The sequence below is a fragment of the Bubalus kerabau genome, chromosome 6 (genome assembly GCF_029407905.1).
Source record: "Bubalus kerabau isolate K-KA32 ecotype Philippines breed swamp buffalo chromosome 6, PCC_UOA_SB_1v2, whole genome shotgun sequence".
Lineage (NCBI taxonomy): Eukaryota > Metazoa > Chordata > Mammalia > Artiodactyla > Bovidae > Bubalus > Bubalus kerabau.
In genome coordinates, this window is record NC_073629.1 from 2569932 (window position 1) to 2594436 (window position 24505).

The window sequence follows — 24505 nt, forward strand, 5'->3', positions numbered from 1 at the left end:
TGATGTTGATCCCAAGATCACAAATAGACATTTCTTTGTGATCCGCCTTATCCAGAGTTCAGTCAATTTGTACTCATTTTTTTCATCACAAAAAACCCCACAATGTTACACTGTATTGCTTCGAACTAGATGTTGCATCCCCGAGTCCCAAGGAAAAGTTCTCACATCTGTCCTGGCCCTCCGAATTTCCCCCCTTCTGACTCCAAGAATCCTTTCATGGCTAACATTTTTTGTTTCTCCAAGGCAACCTGCCAGTCTTTAATCCTTGCCTGCCTGACCCAAGTTGTAGCTACCATACCACACAGCTCTTCTAGTCCTCAGGGCCCATATCTCAGGTCACATTGTGTTGTTATGTTAGTGCAAAGGCAATGCCAAAGCCTTCAACTATCTACTGTCCTCAGCAAGAAGCTCTTCCAGAACATTCTGGCCTTCTCACTTCCGCCCTGAAGAGAGGGTGACCTGGTTAATTTGAGTGTACTTCTGTTGGGTGAGTGAAGAGGGACACTTAGGAAATCTAAGTTGTGTGTTTTCTCTGAGAAAATTATGTTCTAAGCAAAGGTCAAATAACTTTATCATTATCACAAAACCCTTTATCTAACCAAAATGTCATATTCTCGAGCTCCAAATGAATGTCCTATTTTGTTGAAGAAATATTTAATAACTAAAATGCAAACAAAATAATGTATACTTGAAGTTTGTTGCAAAGGGATTTTTGGTAGATGGTTTTCAATCAAAATGAATCGCTTTAATCTTTTGCTTTGAAAGGAAATCATGGCTCATTCCAGTCTGTCCCAGGCCCCCAGGAGGACATTAGGTCTTATAGCCAAGTCCCAGAAGCATGACATCAAGTCCCTCCAGGGCCACAGTCATTTTTCTCTAAGTCAAATGGAATTTGTTTCCTTTCTCTTTATCTGTTGGATAGGCAAATGAATTAAATTCATGTTCACTCTCTGGCAGAGCTGTGAAAACAGCTGATGTTAACAAACATGGTCAGATATACACATTAGCCTTGCCAGTCATCACAGCCTGAATCACTTTAGTCCGTGGCTGTGCTGGCTATGTAGCTTGGTCAGCCGGCCTGTGATCAAACCGTTCTTAGGGGACAGGGACAGCATTTCTCTACCAGAGCCTATGTCTCTAGTTTTTTCAAGGAAATGGTTTTAATCTCAGCTCTGATGCTGAGCACAGGAAAGGTGTCAAGAGGCGATCAGCAGGGAAAGCAGATGGCTACATAAGGGACCTGGACCACCTACAGGTGTTCTGATTTAGACCACACAGACATGGAGAGCTTTTCTCGGGACTTACACTATTAAGGGATAAGATTAACTTGACTACCAAAGATATGTATTCATGGAAATCACCACTTTATAGCTCAGCAAGCAAAGTCCCCTGTCCCCAGCCAGGAATTTCTCTGCTCTTGTCCCCTACCTCTTCTGACACCACAATCAATAAGGTAAGCCCATTCCCTGGGAAGGGGCCCTGAAACTGCTCCCAGCACTTTGTATTATGTGTGCTCAGTATGACCTGGGTAACCGTCCCTGCCCTCCACAGCGCAGCCCTAGGACGGTCTGCACCTCTCAGCCTCAGAGCCCCTCCTGAGTCTGGGGGCTCTGCTCCCTGTTACAAGGTGCCTTCTTCCCTAGGCTGCTCCCACTCTTGCTCTCACAGGGAGACCCCAGCAGGGGGCCGCCACGAGTGTGGGTTTCTCTGTGCATCCTTCCAGAGTGGGTGTTTGTTGGTCTGGTGATCCTGGGAGTCTTCCTCTTCTTCGTCTTGGTGGGGATCTGCTGGTGCCAGTGCTGCCCTCATAGCTGCTGTTGCTACATCCGCTGCCCGTGTTGCCCAGACTCCTGCTGCTGCCCTCAGGCCTGTGAGTAACGTGACGCATGGGGAGACACAGAATGACCAAAAGAAACGTCACCTTTCCATCAGACAGCGGTGTGCCCTGAGCGCCTTGTCCGCCACCTTTCCTTCCACCGCAAAACGGATCATTCCAGACTGTCCTCTCCTGGGAGCCCCTGACTTCCTGAGATGACCATTCCTGTTTGCCTTCTCACACACAGGCACCTCTCCATGTTTTTGATCCACACTCACCGCCCCTGCATTTGGAATTCTCTTTAACACTATTGATGAAAGGAAGGGCAGGTTCAGGATGGTGAGGTTGTGGGGCAAGGCTTTTGCCTCTCCTTGGGCATCCAAACTAGAGAAAACTTTCTCTGGCCATGCCTCTCACATGCAGAGAACTCTTCTTTTTACCAGCAGCATGTTCAAAGTACAGCCTTTGGGTCCCCTCTAGCCACAGATGAGTTTTATTTACTCCTGTGACAAAATGGTCCACAAAGGAACTAGTCCTCATTTGGGGATTCACAATTTTACCTCCCTAGCCAAGCCCATATAGGCATTGAGTTTGGAACCCCTGCCATAAACATCTTGACGGAGAGAGACACAATATGTGTCTTTAGTATCCTTAGGAACACAGCGGTTTCTGTGAGGTGTCAGGTTATTTGCTCTGCTTTTGAACTCGAAGAGCAGGGCCACGTGTCAGCGCATTGCTGGCTTTGCCTCTCTAGAAGAGGTTAGGATCGTCTTGGAAGCAGCCCTGGGCAGTGCGAGTGCTAGGCCTCCTACAGAGGGCTGAGGCAGCCTGCAGCCAGGGTGCTTAAGAGCGGGCTGCTGCGGTCACAGGGGAGGCTGCCGTGACAGCTCCCAGCACCACTGAATTACTCAGCTGCCAGGCACTCTAAACACTATAACCCCTTATGTCACTGCTGGAGGAGTCCAGGAGAGTGGGGGAGAGTGTGTCCAATGAATCAAGTCAGGCCTAGTGGAACACACACACAAACACACGCAAGCCCGCGCATACATCCCGGAGCTCCCTTAAGCGCATCTTCAGGGATTTTTGGTGTGAGGGTTGTGGAGGGTGGAACGATGTAATCTCTCTTGCTCTTCATCTCCCTCCACAGTGTATGAAGCAGGGAAAGCAGCAAAGGCCGGGTACCCTCCCTCTGTCTCCGGTGTCCCTGGCCCTTACTCCATCCCCTCTGTCCCCTTGGGAGGAGCCCCCTCATCTGGCATGCTGATGGACAAGCCGCATCCACCTCCCCTGGCACCAAGTGACTCCACTGGAGGAAGCCACAGTGGTAAATGCAGTTCCAGACTGTCCTGCCCCACGCTCCGGTCGGGCTTCCATTCTGATTCCTTGCTGATAAGAACCATCAGCCCAGTGATGCTTCCGTGGACAATGATTATCTCCATTCTGGAAATGGGATCCTGACAGCTGTATCAGATATCTCCTGAAATGCATGTCAAGCTTGCCAAGGGCTGCAGGACATAGCTGCCCCTTGCTTTCTTCCTGGGCCTCACAATAACTAAAATCATAAGAAAAAGAGGCAAGGTACCCCCTGAATGTTGATCATTCAATTAATAAATGGTTATCTCTTATACCTAGTGCTCAGGACTTGACCGGGTACTCTGAGAACACCCAGAAGTGTAGGACATGGTTTGTCTAACCAGCAGTATGGCCCAGCCAGGGAAAGAGAACGGACCTTTACTAGACAGTTAGGTGCTATAGTGAATGTACTGGGAGTTCAAAGAAGAAAGAGCTGGAATGCTTACAAAGTCTTCAGGGAGGAGGTGAGATTAGAGCTGGGCTTAGAGAAGTGAGATGGATTAGGAAAGCAGAGACACTCACAGACCAGCATAATGGAAAGCCAGAGCTAAAAGAACAGTGTGTGTGTTTGACAGTGTCCAGCTTGTTGGTCTGACTGGAAGACCATGGAAGAATATGGTGTAGCCAGATTAGGCAGGGCCTTGGAAGCCCTCCAGAAGAGCCTGGGTTGGTGCCATAATAAATGAGAACCCCTGTAGCCAGGCTCCTGAGTGGCGAGGTGACATGCCAACAAAGCTAGTGGTGAGTAGGACAGAGGAGAACCAGAGACCTTGAGCCGAGGTGTGATTGATATGTTTCAGATGGGACATTATGATGCAGACAAAGGGAGTTGAGTGGTAAATCTGAGAGATGCTTTGAAAGAGCAAGCAATTAGATGTTAGAAATCTTTAGAATGAGCCCAAGTTGTCTAGTGGTATATATCCGAGACAGAGAAGAAATAACTGGTAAGGAGAATTTCTTTGGATGATGATTAGCACCACTGAAGGCATGATAAATTTGTTGTTATAGGCGGTGGTAGAAGAGTATAGGCGGAGAAGGCAATGACACCCCACTCCAGTACTCTTGCCTGGAAAATCCCATGGATGGAGGAGCCTGGTGGGCTGCAGTCTATGGGGTCGCTAAGAGTAGGACACGACTGAGCGACTTCACTTTCACTTTTCACTTTCATGCATTGGAGGAGGAAATGGCAACCCACTCCAGTGTTCTTGCCTGGAGAATCCCAGGGATGGGGAGCCCGGTGGGCTGCTGTCTATGGGGTCGCACAGAGTCGGACACGACTGAAGCGGCTTAGCAGCAGCAGCAGCAGAAGAGTATAGGGGTGTTAAAATGTAGCTTTCCTGGAGGCATCTGAAGAGGACTATACAGAGTAGTAAAGGTTAGAACTGTGTACAGAATATATTTAGGAGGTGACTTTTAGATCCCTAGTTGTAAATGAGCCAGTAGGGTTGGTGAAACAGACGTTTCTGCCCTGGAGGGCTCTGGACAGACTTCAGTGGGAATCGGGGTCGAAGGTCTAGTTCATTTAGTGACCTGTCAGTGCTCCACCATGGAAGGGGTGGATATCCTCAGTGAGTAATTGGTACTTGTGTTTTTTCTCTCTCAGAAACTATTAGTGGAATTCTGACGTATGAGATTGGGAATGAGTCATAGACTGAGAAGTAAAAGTTAATAATCAAGGACACACAGGGTATTAGAGGAATAAAGACAATACAGTCCATTTTCCCAAAGGATGGAGAGGACAAAAGAGGCATTAATAGGACTCGTCGCTGCCTTTTTCTCCCAATCTTCTCTTTCCTTCCCACCGGGACCCTTCCCCCTTAGTTTTTATTGAGTAGATTCTCTTAATAAAATAACTATTATTTATAGGATGGCAAATACTTCTCTCCTATTTTCAACTTTTTTCCAGTTCCTGCTTGTTGCAGTTCAATCATTTTGACTCCATCCTGCCATGCTAACCAACTGTAGTTAGAAATGGCTTAAAAAAAACAGGAAAAAAAATATGATTTCACATAGTGAGAAATTCCAAGGTAAGGTGGTTCTGGGGTTGGTTAATGGAAGAGTTCAGGTGGCATCCCTGAAGGACCTGCTTCTTTCCATCTTGTGTTCAGCATCCTGAGTGTATCCTCTGTTCTCCTGGACGAGCTCCCCTCTGGATCCCATAGTCTCAGACACTATATGTATTCAGAGATGGAAAAGATATGCTTCTTCCTTGTGCTCCTTTTCCCAAGAGGGAGGAAAGCTTGTCCATAAGTCTCCTTCTCTTCCAGTAGACTTCTACATGTCATTTTATTGGCAAGAATTATGTCCTGTGTCCATTCCTAAGCCAGATTGACTTGGACCCACCAAGACTCATCTCTTAGGCCAAAACACCTCTTCACCTCAGAAATGAACAGTCAGAATTCTGTTCGCCAGGAAAAAGGGGAGGATGCACAACCAGCTTTTGCCACAGCCAGTCTGGCTCATGTTATCTGGCTTACTGAGTCAGGAGTGAATTCTTCATGATCCCTACCAGGCACATTTCTGTACTCATGGTCCCGTGGCCAGAATTACTGATTGCATTTAGCTGTTTCTCCTTTAAGAAAGGTGGCTTAAGCTAGTGTTCCATGTAGATTGTTTTTCAAAGAATGTTCGAAGTGTTAAGAAATGCTGATTTATAAAGATGTAAATGTAGCCTATTTTATATTTTTATGCTACTTCAATTTTAGGGTAATCATCTAGCAACAGTAATTTTTCAGATTACATTTGTACACAATACTCTTTGAATGTTCTGTGTAGTTGAAAAGCATCTTTGATGAGCTATATATAGTATAGCCAGTTAGTTACCAAATGGGGGAGACAGAAAAGGAATCCTGACTCCTTCTCCCATTCTTCATAGCAGCTATTTATTACCTCTTTACAAAAAAAAAAAAAGGACTGTCTCCTCCTGCCCTGCTCTGGATCCATTGCTTTGTCGAGGTTCTCTTTTTATTGACTCTCTAAATCCCACCCCATTCCCACCTCATGGGTCCAGCCTTTCCTTCTTCAGTGACTTCTTCCTATCCGCATTCAATATGTGCTCAGATCTTGCATTAAAATACAACAATTTGCAAAAACCCTTAGTCCTCTAATGCTGTGTCCCAGTCCACCTTCCCCTCTTCACAGATAAACTCCTTGATAGAGTTTTGAATATTTAATGTCTCCATTTCCTCTCCTCAGCTAACTTCTGTCTTGCTGTCACTTTCACCACTCCAAAGACCAGCTCTTGCCAAGATTGCCTTATTGCTAAGTCTAAAGGATGCTTCTCAAAGCTTGCCCCCCTTGACTTCTCAACAGCATTTGCCACCCCTGATGATACATTCATATTCTTTGCCCTCCTCAACACTGTATTTTGTAGCTTTTCCTAGCCATTTCACTATATGCTGGCTGTTCGTCCTCTGCACATCCCCTAGATATTGGTGTTTCTATTTTGTCCAAGGTCCTCACCCTGGGAAATCTTACCTTGTCCATGGCCTCAGTCATCATCTGTATGCTGATGACTGCCAGTCTTTATGTCCATCCTCTCTCCTGTTCCTCAGTCCCACATATCCAACTGCCTTCTGGACATTTCTACCTGAATGTCTTTCAATTTCAATTCAACCTCTATCTAGGAAATGAAATTCATCTGCTGTTTCTCAACCTCAGACCAACTTCAACATTTCTCATTTCAGCGGATGGCACTGTTACCCACCTGTAGCCCAAACCAGACGCAGGGACTTATCCTTATCCCTTCCTCTTCCTCACTTCTCGCATCCAGTTGGTCACCAAGTCCTTCAGATAGGATCTCAAAATAACTTTGAATTGGTCCATCTCTACTCAACTATCCTAGTCAGCCATCATCTCCCACCTTAATTAATGCAGTTCTCTCTTCTCTTGCTTGAATCTATTTTATTTTCATATCTACCTGGTCTCCACTCATGCTTCTTACAAAAGAACTGAGTAGGCAAGTAGGGTTTTGAAATGTCATTTTTCAAACTAATAAGGATATATGCCTACTGTATGTATACAGAGAATATGCAAATTTTAAGCATCACTCCTCCCACAGCTGAGCTGCTGCCAGCCTGGGGGTGGAATCTGGCAGCTGTTCCATTATCCATAAACAGCTTTCCTTAGCTTATTAAGATAGGACAGGAAGAACAAGGCTATACACCCATGGATATCTGCCTTAGACACTTTTGCAAGTTCTACAAATTGGAGTTGGTGTTAAAGGGGAAATTAGCTGAAAAATAGTTGAGTCTTAATTGGATCAGAATTATCAGCTCTAATCTTTTAACAGTAAGAATTTTTTAAATTTGGCATCAAAATGAATATCCCAATATTCCCTCTCCAGTAAAAATCAAAGTTGGTGAGGCTAGTAAATTAGAGGAGCTGAAGTATGAAAACCACACCAACCAAAGGACTTGGACCAGACTGAAATTCAAAAGAGAAGTAAATCTTCCATTGACCCTGAACTGAAACATCACCAGGAAAAAAGTCATTTTCCAAAAAATGCTGGTCTTTGACCAATAAAAATATTGTAGGATATTTGTTATTAAATATTGTAGGATATTTCTTTTTAAAATATCACCACACCTCAGAGAGTTCTCTGATCTAAATTACAGATAAAAATCAGCCCGACACCATTCTGTTTTCAAATCAAGAAAAATTTAATGAATGTCTACAAATTTTTTCTCAAGGAGTTTACAGTCCAGCAGAATGGTTTTGGGCGGCTTGTGAATGGAAATAAAATGAGTAAAAAAATAGAAAGGAGCATGTAATAAGACTGATCTCTGATGTCAGCTCAGAGAAGGCAAAGTCTCATCTGCTTGGAGGGATCAAGAAAGGTTTTCTGATGTTTTCTATGCTCCTGAGCATATATGTGACACAGAGTCAGTTCCTGCCACAATGAGAGAATTAGTTATAGTCTGCTGCCTAATCGAATTTACAGCTTTTGATTTTAAAAAAAAAAATCTTTTCAAGGGAGAAACCCTAGCTTTTTAACTGCTGAAACCAAACGGATGATGCCTCTGAAGCCTGTCAGTGCTCCACTCTGTCCTTTTCGACAAAGGGGACAGATTTAGAGTTCTGAAATTATGAGCTGGTGTGACTGAGGATAAAATCTGAAAGTATTGGGCTGGCCAAAAGGTGTGTTCAGGTTTTTCATAATATGTTACAGGAAAACCCAAACATTTTGGTCAACCCAATATGTAGTACAGTAATGTCTCTTTATAATGCCAGTACTGAAAGGTGAAGCCGACATCTTCATCTGAGACTGTAAATAGTTACTCTAACTTTTCAGAGGCATGATAACCTATGCATACATGATCAATCTGTGTCATAATTAGGAGCGTAAATTGTTATAACGACACAGAAAGCAATCTAAGCTCCAATCCAAGTTGCAGTTAAGGGAGATTTCCAACTGTTGCTTGGGGTGGCGGGCGTTCTCTTACCACCAGGGTACAGCTGGTACATTGTTCCATATAGCAATACTTTCCCCCCTTTATCTAAGTATTACTGAATGTCTGCCATAATAGCACTTCACATATTAAGAACAGCTAGATAAAGACACAGCTGCAGGTAGAGTAGACCCCTTCTTTAAGGCCTGTAAACATGCTCCTTTTCTTAACTAAAAATATTGTTTACAGTCCCTAAGTTGTGTCTGACTCTTTTGCAACGCTATGGACTGTAGCCCCCCAGGCTCATTTGTCCATGGGGTTCTCCAAGCAAGAATACTGGAGTGGGTTGCCATTTCCTTCTCCAGGGGATCTTCCTGGACCAGGGATCAAATTTGCATCTCCTACACTGGCAAGTGGATTCTTTACCTCTGAGCCACCAGGGAAGCAGACTAAAAATATAATCATCAATAAAAATAATAAAACTTGCCTTAACCTTGGTGCTCCCTCAAGCTACCATTCAAGGCTTCCCCTTCCTGTTCAAAATTCTCCAACAAACCCACCACATGTCTCTTCTGCCTTACTTTGCAATTCCCTGTAATACAGTTTGTATTCCTGATTTTCACTTCATTCATTCATTCATACAATCTCACATGTTTGGAGTGTCTGCAATGTGCTAGGCTCTATGCTAGGTGCTCAGGAATCATAAATACACAGAGGGAACTGGTCCTTGATCTCAGGAAGTTTACAATCTAGAGAGAGAAATTCTACTGTAAATAATCTTTCTTAAGAAAGCATTAACCTCACACCCATCCCCAGGCTGGCACCATTTCAGCTCAAACAAACATACTACGTTTGTTTAGGAATATACTCTGTAGAGCACCATCCTGGGCGTTCCACTGAGCTAGAATGATAAGCATTCTTTTCCCTCAAGAATCTTTTGGAAGATAAGACATTTATACATATCATTTGAAACAAACAGGAATATATTAAGGGACATATGATGAAAGTTCAAAGTAAATGATTTGTAAGTTGGGGGTTGGATAGAGAGAGAAAAGAGAAAACTTTTCTAGCTAGAGAAAAAGAAAGTCTTTTGGATGAGATGTTGTTTGCTCCACCCCTAATAATGACAAAGAACTCAAAGTACTCCACTGAGTTGGTCTTTGTTGTCTTCTTTTTTTCCTTTTTTGGTTTATGTATTTGTCTTCTCTGACTTATAAGATTATTTAAAAGGTGAAAATTATTAGTTGTATTTTATGGACATGCAAACTGAATCCTGGATAGGTCACCACTTATTTGAGGTCCTTGTGGCCTACAGGGTGCCCAGTTCCCCACTTCCCAGCCCTGTGTTTTATTCATCAGACACAAACACCTTAGAACAGACATAGCAGTTCCGTGGGATAATTGCATTTTAATTGAACTGTCTGTGCTACTCTGTAAACGCCTCTGCAGAGATGGGAGGTTGCGGAGGCTGATAAATAAAACCATTTCTGCTAATAATTGCTTCTGCATAAGGATTAAGGATCTAACCTCTGGGAGAAGGTGTCACTAAAAAGCGTGTGCTGAGATTCATTAATTTTTTAAAGTAATTCCACAATTGAAGCTGAAGGTGGACTGCCCGTCCTGTGCTTACATAGAAAACCAGTGCACCTGCAAATGGATGTGTGGGCGTCTTCCCAGTTTTCAACACCAGGGCTGTGATTAGAGTCGGTGAAAGATGATATTTTAATCTTCCACATACATGCTTGTGTAGGGGGCTATGTCCACAGCAGGGGAACATAATCAGAGAGCAGAACGCAGAACTTTCTCCAGAGACACGTGCAGTTGTGTGGTTTCCTTGTGGTATTTTCCCTGCTCTGGGAATAGAGAGTGTTGGGGGTGGGTCATCTGCTTCCATCCCCATTGTACGGTCCTGACTGGCTGCATGGTAGGACAGTGCCTCGGATGCCCAAGGTCCACCTCTGGGTTCTTCCTTTTTGTCTTCTTTTCGTCTCTCTCTGCTGCTTCTGGCCCCAGACTCCAGACAGACAAGTGGCCCAGTATGGTTGGGCTTCCTTCAGACTACATTCCAGTCCCAGCACTGCCACTTATTGCTGAGCAAGTTATAAAACTGCTCTGAACCAAAGTTTCCTCGTCCGTGAAGCGCGGCTGCTAACAGCTGACTCCTTATGCAGTTTCGAGGACTAAGTCCACGGAAAGCACGTAGCGTGGTGCCTAGCACGTCCCAGTGCCCGCAGGTGTTGTCTGTCACCCCTGCTGTTCTGTCCCCATCCCAGTCCTTTCTCTTTCTTGTTTTCTCTTTGTCTTATCTGTGAATATTAGAGCTGTCTGTGTCTGATCACCCTTGGGGCTGGTCTTGAATTAGGTTGATGCTTAAGTGATACCGGGCTTCAGCAGCCTTTGTCTCTGACAACGTGAGTGATGAGAACATAGAGGATGGTATTATCTCTCACGCTTTAGTTTTGTTTTATTTTTATTAAGCCCTGAAAATAGCACCTGCCTGTAACCACACTGCAGCAGGTTGACTTAATCATGTCTAAAATATGGTATTCCCTTTCCTAAGGGGAAAATGCTAAAGAAATAATAATGGAACCATAATTAGTAATCCATGCATTTTATTTTGTTCTACTGTGTGTAAAGCCTGCAATCTAATATTAGCTCTTAGGCATCGCCTAGTTATGGAATTTTTGTACAATCTCCCAGGCAACTACAGGCTTTTAGGCCACCTGTGTCAAGGTCTCTGATGTTTGGGTATCTGTTTTAAAGCTACATGTGCTTCCAAGTGAAGGTATGATCCTCAGACTCTAGAGTGATCTGTATCCCTAGTCTAGAAAGTGGTCTTTTTTAGTGTGAGTATACTCCCCTAAACTTTGAGAAGATGATCTTTAAGTGGAGCTATAAGAGGTCAGGAAGTAGGAAGGAGAGGTTACTGGAACAGAATTTTTTTCTTGATGTGCCAGTCCTCCATTCTAATGGAACCATCTGATAAAGGGTATGGTTCCATATATAGAAATATAGGTTACTATTTCTGGGTGATTTCAAAAAGAGTTGTTCTATCTGGGACCCATGTTTTCTACTGGTAAGTTACATGGAAGTCACCTTTTCCTGATTTTTTTTCAGCTTACTATCTTGTTTGTTTCTCAACAGTTCGCAAAGGTTACCGGATCCAAACTGATAAAGAGAGAGACTCCATGAAGGTCTTATACTATGTCGAGAAGGAGCTGGCTCAGTTTGATCCAGCCAGAAGGATGAGAAGCAGATGTAAGCATCTGTTAGTTTTCTGTGTTCTGTGCATCATGCTAAAAGGGATTTGGGGGTGACCATACATGGGGAGCCCTTAGCTTTCAGGGTCAGAACTAGTAGGGGTGCTGGTGACACCACCCTAAAGAAAGTAGCTTTGAGTACACAGAGGAAAGAAAAAGGGGTTCTGGTATGAAGAATAGGGTGATAACAGGGAACTATATCCAATATCCTGTATTAAACTATAATAGGATTTAAAAAAAAAAAAAGAATAGAGCAGTCATGTACCATCTTGGCTTCTGTTGCCTCTCTCATGGGGCAGTCAGTATTGCTGGGCTGTGCAGTGGGGTTGGCACCATTTTATTAAAACAGCCTTTCCCTACTACTCCCTTTAAAATATATTCAAAATTATGGCTTACAATGTGGAAGCTTCAGTATCAGTTTTTTCCAACATGAAAGGCCCTAGCCTCGAATGAAAGTCCAGCTGCCAACTTGCCATATCAATGAAAGTAAAAGAACAAGTCTGCCAAATGAATCTCATAAAAAAGATGCCTACATTCCTTTCAGATACCTAGTGGCAGAGACTGAGGGGCAAGCAAAAAGTCAAAAGAATGTTTTAATTATTGAGTCTGTAGGCAGCAGGGCCCCAACCCTTAACTCACATACCTTGGAGACTTTGCTGCTGACATAGCTGATTCTTGATTTGGACTCCAAATTACTATCTATCATGAAAAGCAACACAGCGCAGGTCTGACACGGATGGGCTAATTATCAGAGGTGCTGGCAGGCATGGGAGTGCGGTCACTACATTTCTCTCTTTGAACCCTCCTTGCCTTGGAACCAGCTCCAGACTCAATGGCATTGTTGGGAAAACAGTCCCAGACTAGAGGAACTTTATTCAGATTAAGGACAACATATTCCTCCCAGTTTGCAATTCTAATTTCATCCTGTCTGAGCTGCATCCATTGCTGCCTCCTCCCACCACACTGGCTATAAAAAGACCATCTCCAGATTGGAATGTCAGGAATGCAGATGTCACTGCACTTGACAAGCTAGTTGTAACAGTGTTGTCATGGATCCCTGTAAGGGGACAGACATAGAGATAGTCAGAGTTAAAGGAGAAAGCCCGTGGAGGAAATCTGTGAACTCACAGCTCAGAGAAAAAACAGAGGTTAAAAATAAAGGGTAGATCCCGGTTGAGATGATGTCTCCCATCCGCCTGGATTAAAGTGGTCTCCAAAGGCCTGGCTGGCCAGAAGGAATCTTAAGAGCCCAAGGGGTGGCCTGGGTCAACAGATGAAGAAACAGAAGCCCGGAAGGTGGAAGTGAGAGTATCAGGACCACAGCCCGGGTCTGCGGATTGCTGTCCTATGCTTTGCTGCTAAACTAGAAACTTTGGAGCCAACTGTGGATGCTGTCATGGCTGCAGTAGCAGTTTATATTCAAAGATCACAGCCTTCTAACTATTGGGACTTTAGGATGTTGGAGCTGGAAGAGGCTGAGATTGTTGAATGTACCTCCCTCATTTTATGGAGGAGGAAAGGGAGGCCGAGGGGAAAGTAACCAGTGCCAGTACTCACTGCCAGTGCCAGAATTGAGCCCAGAGCTCTTGCAACCTACACATTGCAATAACTGCACAGAGATGAAGCAGAAATCTAAGTTCACATTGCAATAACTGCACAGAGATGAAGCAAAAATCTAAGTTCTCTTTACTTTGAGAGGTTCTATCCCTGAAGAGCAAAGTAAACCCTGGGATGGATCATGGCCATGGGATGGTCTTAAAGATCTCATCAGAAAATGAGCCACACCTAGTTTCAGGTGTGGCAAAGGAGTAATAGATTCTGTGAGACATGGGAGTTTCAGGGTCAGGCCTATGAATTTCCCAGAATGTGTGATCCTCATTCACCTGCTCCCTGTAAGTAGGGGGTTGCTCTGGGGATATTTCAGTCTGGAATCAGCAAACCACAGCTCCCAGGGCATGTATGTTCCACCTCTTATTTTTGAAGTAAATTTTCTTGGAACACAGCCATGCCAATCTACTTGTCTTATCCATGATTCCTTTCATATTGCAGTAGCAGAGTTGAATAGTTGCGACAGTAAGACTTGCAAAGCCTACAGTGTTTACTATCTGGCCCTTTACAGGAAGTTTGCCTCTCCTGCCCTAGAGTCCCACTGTTAGGGGTCTCTGAAGTGGGGGATGTTGATGTTCATGTTCACTGTGGCAGAAGTTTCAGAACAGCATACATCCTGGACTATGGAGAAACATCTCTCCCTCACATCTGGAGAGATGAAAAATGTCCATTATTCCTTGAAGTTTAAGGCAAGTTCTGAGCCAATAATGTAATTTTTCAAGAAACACACTAGGTGCATTTTAAAGTTCTCTTCTGTGGGGTTCCCAGAAGACTGGAATTCACTGGCATCGTGAGAAAAGGAAGACTAGATTTTATTAATCAATAGGATCCGAGTTATTTCCCTTTGAAATAGGCAGGCACTAGACCATTCTCCTTATGAGGAACAAAAGACTTAGATTATAATTCAAAACCAACTGATCACATGACCAAACTGAATGGCATTCCTGCTCAGCCCTGTGTCCTCGTAAGGAGATTGTGTTTATGCTGTGCAGGGAGGCCCACCCTTCCCTTCAGGAGTGGGAACCAGCACAATTCCTCTGCTCCTCTAAGGACGGTTGGGGATAGGGAGGAGATAAGGTGGAGGGGAACCTGAGACACACACCTGTGCTGCCCACATCTGATCTTAGCTTACCTCTCATTCGGCAGCCAGGCCCTACACCTTACAACTGTTGATTTTGATAATAGTTTGAAGTTCAAAGGATTTTTAGAAAACAATGGATTTTTCAATGGATTTAGTTACATTACAAATAGATTTGCTAGATTTATTTTTTAAATAATGTGAAATTCAATCCATTTCAAAGTTTTATAAATAAATAGTTTTTGTTTTTGTTTTTTTTTCTTTCCAAATTGTGATTCTGGTCCTTATTCACAAGTGCTTTTGTGAAAAGCTACTTAGAGAAAGCTGTGACCATCCCCTCCCTTTTTACATTTTTGGGCTGGGACCAGAGCATAAGTGGAGGTCCATGGACCATAAGTGCAGCCTAGCCTTCCCCGTTTCTTCCTACACTTCCAAACAGCTATCCTGGCCATCCATGGCCACATATACCTGAACAGTCTGGGGAGTGAAGAGGTCTACTCAAGCCACAGAAATGAGCTTGGTACTGTTCAGGGAAAATATTCCAGGTTCCTGGATGAATATCCAGAAGCAGGGTGTGCACACTCTCTTCGTCCTGTGGACTCCTTGCTCTGTGGGGAGGGGCACAGCAGCAGCTGGGATGGGGTGCGTATGAAGCACAGCATAGGACTGGCTCTAAAGGCTCCATCTTGGGACTCAGATAACAGCAGGGAAGATACTGTGATCTGTGGCTTTTCTCCTTTTGTCCCTTTTGCCTCATGCCTGGGATCATCATGGCTCATCACTGATTTAAACAAGAAGAAGCAAAATATTTGAGCGAGGATGATGATATACTAGGAGGAGACCAGCTGCAGAGAGCCTGAGTTCTGGAAAGCCTGCTTTAGGTGGAACAATAACAATTGTTTTCCTGTTCTAAGAACAGAGCATGTGGGAAGCCTCCCCTCTGTTGGCAACTAGGCTTCCAACTGAAGCCAGTTCCTGCTGAGCTGAGAACACAAATACCATTAGTTCAGGTCTACAACCCACCCTGGACAGGACTGAGACCCTCGGGTGGGAGTTTCCCAAAGATTCCAGTGTTAGCCCTTAACCAAGTTCCTGTTCTGTCCTATAGGCAGAAAGCTGTGTCATGCCTAGTTTTTGTCCTTGCAGATAACAACACCATCTCGGAACTCAGCTCTCTGCATGAGGAGGACAGCAGTTTCCGCCAGTCTTACCGTCAGATGCGGAACAAGCAGTTCCCTGTGTCTGGGGACTTGGAGAGCAATCCTGACTACTGGTCCGGGGTCACGGGAGGCAGCAGCGGGGCCAGCCGGGGGCCCGCGGCCACGGAGTGTGACAAAGAGGGTCGGGAGAGCTTCAGGCACAGGTGCGGACAACTGTGGCAAGGCAGCGCTGGTGCTGGGCATGAGGAGCCAAAAGCTGGGAGGCAGGATGGGTCTGAGGCTGCAGTGATCCGAGAACATCTCTGTCTGCCCTTCTAGGTTATCTTGCCTCATCTCTCTCTGTGGCTATTGAACACCCCTTTCCCACATGTATTAAGCAAGGGAATGCTCGGGGCACCATGTGCAGAAGTAATCAGTCAAGGCTCTTTGAAGAGGGTTCTCTAGACCCCTTAATGAACCCTATTGACATTTCTCTGCCCTTCTCATATATTTTATCTTGTAACCTCTAAAAGACCCCACCCATCATCTCTCTCATTTTTGATCATTTGTTTTGTGAAAGGTCAAACGCCAATTATGTTATACTGTTGGATTTGATTCTCATAATTCTAAAAGGCAGGTACTATTAATGTCCTCCCAGTTTTAGCTGGGGAAACTGAAACTTAAAAAATTCTAAGGAACTTACACAGGGTCATGTGGCCAGTGAATGTGAAGGGTGTGTTTGGTTTGGTATGGCCAGTGTCCCCTGATAGCACCTTCCCCACTCACCTATCCTTTATATGGAAGGACAGTAGATATTGCTCTTCTCTCAGAGAACCAACTGCAGGGTCCCTCTGGCCTGCTGCCCCACGAGGTAACTTGCCCTTCACTCTGAGGAAGGAAAAGGCCTCTCTGTTTATCACCAAATATTACAGGGCTCCGTGGGCCACAGCTGTTTGGACAGCAGGCCACATCGCCCATGCCGGCTTCGAGGGTGTGAGAAGTGAGTCAGGAGGCTGTCAACCAGAGGTCATATCATAATGACCAAAAGAAGGCCCCACGTGTGTTTCAGCACCGTGTAGATCACAAAGAGGTTTTATTCACACAACCCCTTAATCCTTAACGCTAACTCACCAGATGAACGGACGCCTTGACTTGGCTGTGATTCTTAGGCGTGAGAGGTGCCTGGGGTGATGCATCCAGCCAGGAGCAGAGCCGTGTCGGGCCGCTCAGTCACCTGAGCGAGGCCCCAGCCGCGATGGCGTCCTTAGATCCCAGCTCAGCTCCCTGCCTCGCGCGTCTGACAGGTCTTGGGTACCTGGGCCTTTCAAGGACTGACCAGCGCCTCCTCTGCCCACAGCCAGCAGCGCTCCAAATCGGAGATGCTGTCCCGGAAGAACTTCGCCACTGGGGTGCCGGCCGTCTCCATGGATGAGCTCGCGGCCTTTGCCGACTCCTACGGCCCGCGGTCCCGCAGGGCGGACGGCAACAAGCAGGACCTCCGAGGCGGGAGCCGCTTCGAGCGCTCGGAGGCGCGGGCGCACGGGGGCCTCTACCAGGACGGCTCGCTGGAGGAGTACTATGGGCCGCGGAGCCGCAGCCGGGAGCCCCTGACCGACGCGGACCGCGGCTGGTCCTACAGCCCCCCGCGCCGGCGGCCGCCGGACGACGCGCACTTGCCGCGCCTGGTGAGCCGCACGCCGGGGACCACGCCCAAGTACGACCACTCGTTCCGCGGGTCCGGGCTGGAGCGGCAGGTGCGGCCAGAGGGCGCCAGCCGCGGCGGCAGCCTCGAGACGCCGTCGAAGCTGAGCTCACAGCTCGGCCCTCGCAGCGCCTCCTACTATGCCTGGTCGCCGCCGGCCACCTACGAGGCGGGCGCGCCTCCGGACGACGAGGAGGACACGCCCGACGACACGTTGCCTCCCTACAGCGAGCTCGAGCTCAGCCGGGGCCCGTCCTACCGCGGCCGCGACCTGCCCTACCACAGCAACTCGGAGAAGAAGAGGAAGAAGGAGACACCCGCGAAGAAGACGGTGAGGCCCAGGCGGCCTCCCCGGGGGCCGGTGGGCACGATCGCCAACCGGGGGCCGGGGGGCTGGGGAGGAAGGCGAACAGAGCAGGAGGGCCCTGCCCTAGATGCGCAGACGCCCGGTGGGGCCCAGGTGGAGAGAGCAGGCTCTCCTGCTTGGGGAATCCGGATGTTAGGCTGGTTTGTCCCCCACCTCCTTCTACCCAGGTAGGACCAGGTGAAGTAACTGGGCTTGGAGCCTGGAGCGTTGAAAACAAGCAGAAGTAGCCGATATGCAGGTGTAGCAGATTAGCATTAATGGACAGCTTTAAGAAGCATTTAGCATCAGGGATTCTAGGGGTTCATTCCCACCACAGGCCTTTAGGTGGGTTTCTGAGGTCTGCATTCTGACGATCTGTGCTCTATGCGTGCTTATGTGTGCGTTCCTCCCTAGCCCCTGCTCCCTTTAGGGTGAGGGTTTGTAACTTGCATCAAATGCCGGAAGAGTCCAGATTCCAGAGAAGCCGTTGGTATTTATGAAGGACAACTCACTTCTTTTTTTCCTTTGACGTTTTATTGAGTGTAAACTGTACTATGCCTGTATATGTGAAGGAAATCTTTCCGTCCCTGCCCAACTCATTTGTCTGTCTAAGTGGCCTTTTTTAGACTTTATTGTTTTCCCTCTAAAAGCCAAGAGCAGCCCAGTGAATCCTGCAGCCCCCTAAATGTGAGCTCTGAACCTGAGAGATTGTTGGGGGACAAATCACAGATCATTGTGGGTTTCCAGGGTGCCTCTGTGCTCCAGAGGCCCTCTCCAAGCCTGGGTGCTACTGCCCCCTCCTCAGTTACCCTGCCTCTCTTGTGGTTTTGTTTTTCTCATGGTTCCAAGCAGCACATTTGCTTTAGTGTATAGTATGGGGAGAGAACATGAACATAAGAAGGTTCTGGCATGATTATTAACCCCTCCAAAACAAAACCTGCAATGACCCAAGTATTATGAGTAGAGAAGGAACTTTCAGGTGATGTCAGATGTATGGTGCACCATCCACACCAACTGTTGTGGAAATGTAAACATTTTAGTTATCCCCAAAGGGGTGAGAGGTTTTTCTGTGGTCATGGAACTAAGTTCTATGAGATGTGTGTTGGCTTCAGCACCAATGGAGGCTTAGGGGCAGTAGTCACAAGCTTAATGAAATGTCCTAAAAGTCAGAGTGTGCTAGGCTCTGAACAGGTGTGGATTCTTCCCAGGGAGCCATTGGTTGTGTTTCTTTAATCAGGCTTTTTCTGTTCTTTCCCCAGAGTGACTTTCCAACCAGGATGTCCCTTGTGGTCTGATGTTTGTTTTCAAGACAACTCTCTGAATGACTAGGAATTGGGAACAGAACACAGGAACAAGACACAAATCCAAGAGCCAGCAGGCCCGGGACCTTCTTGGGCCACCACCTTGGAAGATTTGCTGATCTTTGCTTTGGCAAGGGATGGGGGGCAGCCTTTAAGGGAGGCTGATTGCAAACCTCAGTGCCCATCTAACTAGTTTGAGAAACTTATCAAGAAAACAATTACAGGTGAACACATTCCTACACATGGAGTTTCTCACCCACAGAGTTCATCCCGCCCTGTCTCCTCCCTTAGCCAAACCAGGATTCCTTTTCCATTTCTGAAAGAGAGTTAGCTCTGGACTGCTAATCTCCAGATAATGCCTATACTACAGTCTGCTTTTCCATACCTCCTGTGCTGTGCTTAGAAACAGAACCGATTACTACTATTAGAAGGCCTTCACCCACAGCGGAAGATAGCTTCAGGCAAAATACACCTTTTAGCCCCATCACTTCCCAGTCACTCGTCAATGACTGTTGTTATACTGAAATCAGGCCTGTGGTGAGCTCAGTGACCATGACCTGCCGGACAATCACAGAAATGACTTCAATTTGCTGTTCCTAATGACAGTTCTTGGCTGGAACAAAACAAGAGCTGTCAAAGTGGTATTTCTTTTTTCATTCTGAGAACATGAACTGCTTTTTCTCTTTTGTCATAGCGACGTGAGTCTTGGACATCAAGGGCTCTTCTCGTCCTCCCCTTTCCTGGACTGTCCATAGGTTGGTGCCACACACAGAGCCCCGCGTCCCTCTGCACTCTGATTAGGTTGTCATCAGGTGCCTTTTGATAAATGTTTAAAATACACATATAAAAGAGGAGAGGGGGAAAAAAGAGGAGAAGAGAATAAAGCGAAAGAAAGAAAAATGAGAAAGAATCTAAGAAGAAAAGAATGTATGGTCTCACTATATGTTGAATATGGGCCATTTCCTCCACAGGCTCTGCTGGCTCTTCTGTGTGTTTTATACTTCATTTACCACGAGTTGTTCCTGCCCAGCCCAGTTTCATCATCCCAGGACACCTGAGTGTGGAGCAGGCATCCCTGGGCCTCACCAGGCTGCCACTCTAGATGCTCTTGGGAGATGAGGGATATTGCTTTCTCAGGAAGGAGCACTTCCTATTCCGTGTGTGCATGCTAAGTTGCTTCAGTCGTGTCTGACTCTTTGCGACCCCATAGACTGTAACCCACCAGGCTCCTCTGTCCATGGGATTCTCTAGGCAAGAATACTGGAGTGGGTTGCCATGCCCTCCTCCAGGGGATCTTCCCAACCCAGGGGTCAAACCTGCTTCTCTTACGTCTCCAGCGTTGGCAGGTGGGTTCTTTAGCACCATCTGGGAAGACCTTTTCTACTCCTACCCCTGCCTAAAGGATAGATTTTGCTTAAATCTCAAATCTAGGACTCTCTGGATTTCATAATTTGTATAGATTGGTAAAAAAAAAAAGGCTACAAACTCTTCTCTTCTCATCAAGAGGTGCCGTCTATCTCTCAACCCCTTGAATTTGGGATTGGCCATGCTATTTAATTTAGCCAGTGGCCTAATAACAGATATGATAGAAGCAGAAACTTGACAGATTCTTGTGCGTGAGGGAATTTGTCCTCTCTTGCTGCTTTTGGGAACTGTGCATCACCACCAGGTAAATTAGCCTGGCTGGCCTGCTGCATGATGAAAGGGCCCAGTTACCCCATCACTCTAACTGGCAGCCTATCAACTCTCAGCTGATTGTAAACATGAGTGATCCCAGCTAAAACCAAAAGAAGAATTGCCTCGCTGAGCCCAGCCCAAATTGCTGATTGCTACCCAAGGCATGAGAAGCTGGTACACTCTTTAAATGTTCATTTTTCTTCAAGGAAAAAGCTGAGTTTTTTGTTTTTTTTTTTCTTGTCTGAATATTTAACCCCCAAAACTCTAACCTTAGGTGAGTGCTGGTCTCTACTTTCTTTGACAGACTTTTTTCAAAGCTTTTCACCCCACACTCTTATGGTGGGATACTTGGTTAGGTCAAATCACTGGTAGACAATGTTGCTTGGTCTCTGTATCCCTCTACTTCAGCAGGCTCCATCCTCTGTCTGTGGATCCATGGACAACTGCTGAAGAAAGTTTCTTCCTCGGCATCTCTTTGGTCTTCTCTGGAACCACCTGACTGGGGCTAGGCCCTTTTCTCAGAGTACCATTGCACTGATGTCCATTTAATTCATGGCATTTCCAAACCAGTTCTATGTGTGCAATGAAATAATAAGTGACTGGGTGAGGGTCAGAAGGATGAGTTGATATCATTGCTGGGGGGTAGAATTGGCCTGCCAAAAGACTTCATAATGGCCTTGGCCTGTATGAGTTGAACCAGGAGGACAATTCAGTCCACTGCTGGCACTTCCAAGGGCTGGAAGACACAAGCCATAACCCTGGTGCTGAGTTTTTAGACTTGCTGAGCTTTTAGTCCTTGTCATTTGAAAGCCTAGGTCTCATCTGTCTGGGCCCCATTTCCACTGGAAAAGATGATTAAAACACCAATTCTTAGTCACCAGCTTTGGATTTTAAATTGCTCAGGCAATTTTGGAGAATCTTGGGTAGCTGAAGTAGTTATTATTCATACTGAGCACTGTGTCAGGCTATTCACCACCAAAGAGCCCCATAGCACCAGCTGCAGAGACCAAAAATACTGCTTTCATTAGCCAGGGGCATGTATGATTTTGGTGAAGGGAGGCATGGGAAAGAATTATTAAAATCGGGAACCTGAAGGCAACAAAACTACCGACAGACAATAAAAAATACAAAGATGATAACAGACTACCGAAATAACCTGGGTACATGGGACCAGGTTGTCCTCGGAAGGGCTGCATAAATCACTCAGACCTCCAGGTTTCTGGTCAAGAGAGAAAACAGTCATTTCTGGGTATGTGGACAGGAGATAAGTCTGACCAGACAAGTAAAGGTAAAGCTGGCCATCCTCAGCACCCTGGCTTTTCTCAGCACATCCTTCTGTTTCTTTTCCCCTGACTAGTCCTGTGTAGAAAGTGCTTACACATATTAGCTTCCTTCCTTGGTTTTATTGGGGGTAAAAGATTAGGCTTGTGTAAGACAAGATCTCTGTCCATGCATGCGTGCATGCTCAGTCACTCAGTCAGGTCCAACTCTTTGCAACCTTACAGATTGTAGCCCACCAGGCTCCTCTGCCCTTGGGGTTTCCCAGGAAAGAATACTGAAGTGGGTCACCATTTCCTCCTCCAGGGGATCTTCCCGACCCACGGACTGAGCCTCATCTCCTGCGTCTCCTGCTTTGGCAGTTGGATTCTTTACCACTGAGCCACCTGGAAAGCCCACTCTGTCCATGGGGACCCTGCAACTGAATAGAGGAAACAAGAAATGCCCAAGAAAGAATTGGGAGATTTTATATGTATAATATGAAATACTGCTATGGATAAATTACAACAAACCCAGAGAATTAAAGTTTTTTTTATTTAAATAGGTATATTTTGATATCTAAGTGTTGTGTGTATTTGTCCATCCATCCTATTTAAAGACATGCTCAGTGATCTGAAAAGCCAGTATTAAGAAATCTGAGCTGAAAGAGGTGAGTTGGAATGGGGAGGGGTGAGAGGCAGAGGGCTGAGTAGGATGATGTAGGAGCGTGTTTGCCTGTGAGTCACAGCTGAGTCAGGGACATGTTGGATGAGGGCGCAAGGAGACAGGTGGCAGGTAGGTGAACTTCTCTAGGCCATGCAGGCTCATGAAGAAGCTGGGAGCATTTGCCATGGACCTGGTGCTCATGGGGTGCTCTCCATCTGCTCCTCCAGGGGTTCGTTCTGCGGCCGTGGAGTGTTGGCCAGTCTCCCTTTCCACACCAGGCAGGCTGTGCAAACTGGGCATGGCAAATGGCTGTCACTCTAGCCTAAGGAACATCTAGACCTAGCCACATCTGTAAATATTTCTAAAAAGTCTGAAAGACTTCATACAGGTAATCCAGTCAGACCTTAGGCAGCCTTTGAGAGAGGCTGAGGTCACTGATTGCATTGTAACCCACCCCCTCTTTTCTTTATAGATAGAGAAATAAACCACTGCTGCCATTAGTGAAGTCAAAAACCTAATTGAGTCTTCTTTTGGATTAGCATTTTCCCAAATTGTCTAACCGTATAAGTTACCTGATTGCTGTTAAAAACATATTGTTGGGCCCTGCCCAGAAGACTGATAGGATGAGTCTGGAGCTAGGATTTGTACTTTTAACGTGTATTTCAGGAGAGTCCTGTGATCACGTGTATTTGGAAGATCTTACACTAGATCTTACCTCATCATGTGCCCCAAACACTTAGTCCTGAGGGTTCCTTGGGCTTTGAATATTTTTCTTCAGATGTCCTGGTGAGGTTGCTCATACTCCCTTGGGCCTGAAAGTGGCAAAGCCCCCAGCAGTCTCACTAGGATGGTGGTGACTGGCTTACCAGGGTCCAGGGGTAGGAGAGCTGTGCAAGGCAGAGGGAAAGGATGGCTAGGAGCCCACCCTAGGAGGCTGCTCCCAATGCTTCCAGTCCTGGAATAGAGATCCTGTTGTGACGATTTCAGGTCTGACAAGAATTGCAGGTAATTTTCTCATTCCCCTGATGTCATTCTGAGCAAAACTTAGATCATGAATAGAAATAAACAAGACCTTTGGGGGAATGGCAAAAATAAATCATTTTTGAAACATTCAAATCACAGCCTGACTGGTCAACACCTACTTCCTCCTTAAGACCCAAACTGAATGAGCAAAAATAATAAAAATCTGCTACATATCCTTTCAAAATCAGATTTAAATGCTGCCACAATCTTACAGGGTTTTGAAATTGATTTATAGAATGTAGAGATCCAAATTCACCAAAATGGGGGCCAGGTACTTAAAAAAACTGCCTAGATTTTTCCTGCCCAGATCCTTCCTCCTTTTCACCTGGGAAACTGTTCAATGGAAGCTCTGAGTCAGTTCAGTTCAGTTCAGATCAGTCGCTCAGTCGTGTCCGACTCTTTGCAACCCCATGAATTGCAGCACGCCAGGCCTCCCTGTCCATTACCAACTTTCCGGAGTTCACTCAGGCTCACGTCCATCGAGTCAGTGATGCCATCCAGCCATCTCATCCTCTGTCGTCCCCTTCTCCTCCTGCCCCCAATCCCTCCCAGCATCAGAGTCTTTCCCAATGAGTCAACTCTTCGCATGAGGTGGCCAAAGTACTGGAGTTTAGCAGCATTCCTTCCAAAGAAATCCCAGGGCTGATCTCCTTCAGAATGGACTGGTTGCATCTCCTTGCAGTCCAAGGGACTCTCAAGAGTCTTCTCCAACACCACAGTTCAAAAGCATCAATTCTTCGGCACTCAGCCTTCTTCACAGTCCAACTCTCACATCCATACATGACCACAGGAAAAACCATAGCCTTGACTAGACGAACCTTTGTTGGCAAAGTAATGTCTCTGCTTTTGAATATGCTATCTAGGTTGGTCATAACTTTCCTTCCAAGGA

The 24505-nt window shown here is 46.0% G+C and overlaps 1 protein-coding gene and 1 long non-coding RNA gene across 7 annotated transcripts in view; one reads left to right on the forward strand and one right to left on the reverse strand.

Annotated features, from left to right (window-relative positions):
* Positions 1-17000, reverse strand: part of LOC129656558 (uncharacterized) — a 34584-nt gene extending 17584 nt beyond the window's left edge. Inside the window, exon 1 of the long non-coding RNA XR_008716384.1 lies at positions 16776-17000. This is a non-coding gene — a long non-coding RNA (uncharacterized LOC129656558). The remainder of the gene's footprint in view (positions 1-16775) is intronic.
* The window catches only part of ILDR2 (immunoglobulin like domain containing receptor 2), a 67703-nt gene extending 44700 nt beyond the window's left edge, over positions 1-23003 (forward strand). For 2 of the 6 annotated variants that reach the window (XM_055587194.1, XM_055587193.1), the window contains 6 exons: positions 1724-1870; positions 2964-3140; positions 11704-11817; positions 15652-15868; positions 17002-17677; positions 18952-19467. In XM_055587194.1, the coding sequence (XP_055443169.1) occupies positions 1724-1870; positions 2964-3140; positions 11704-11817; positions 15652-15868; positions 17002-17677; positions 18952-18987 (1367 nt within the window). In that variant the 3' untranslated portion in view covers positions 18988-19467. Of the gene's footprint in view, positions 1-1723; positions 1871-2963; positions 3141-11703; positions 11818-15651; positions 15869-17001; positions 17678-17753; positions 17881-17932; positions 18038-18061; positions 18183-18951; positions 20945-22254 lie in introns of those variants that run through there. The other 4 variants (XR_008716382.1, XR_008716380.1, XR_008716381.1 and 1 more) reach the window with 4 other exon arrangements.
* The last annotated feature ends 1502 nt before the right edge of the window (positions 23004-24505 follow it).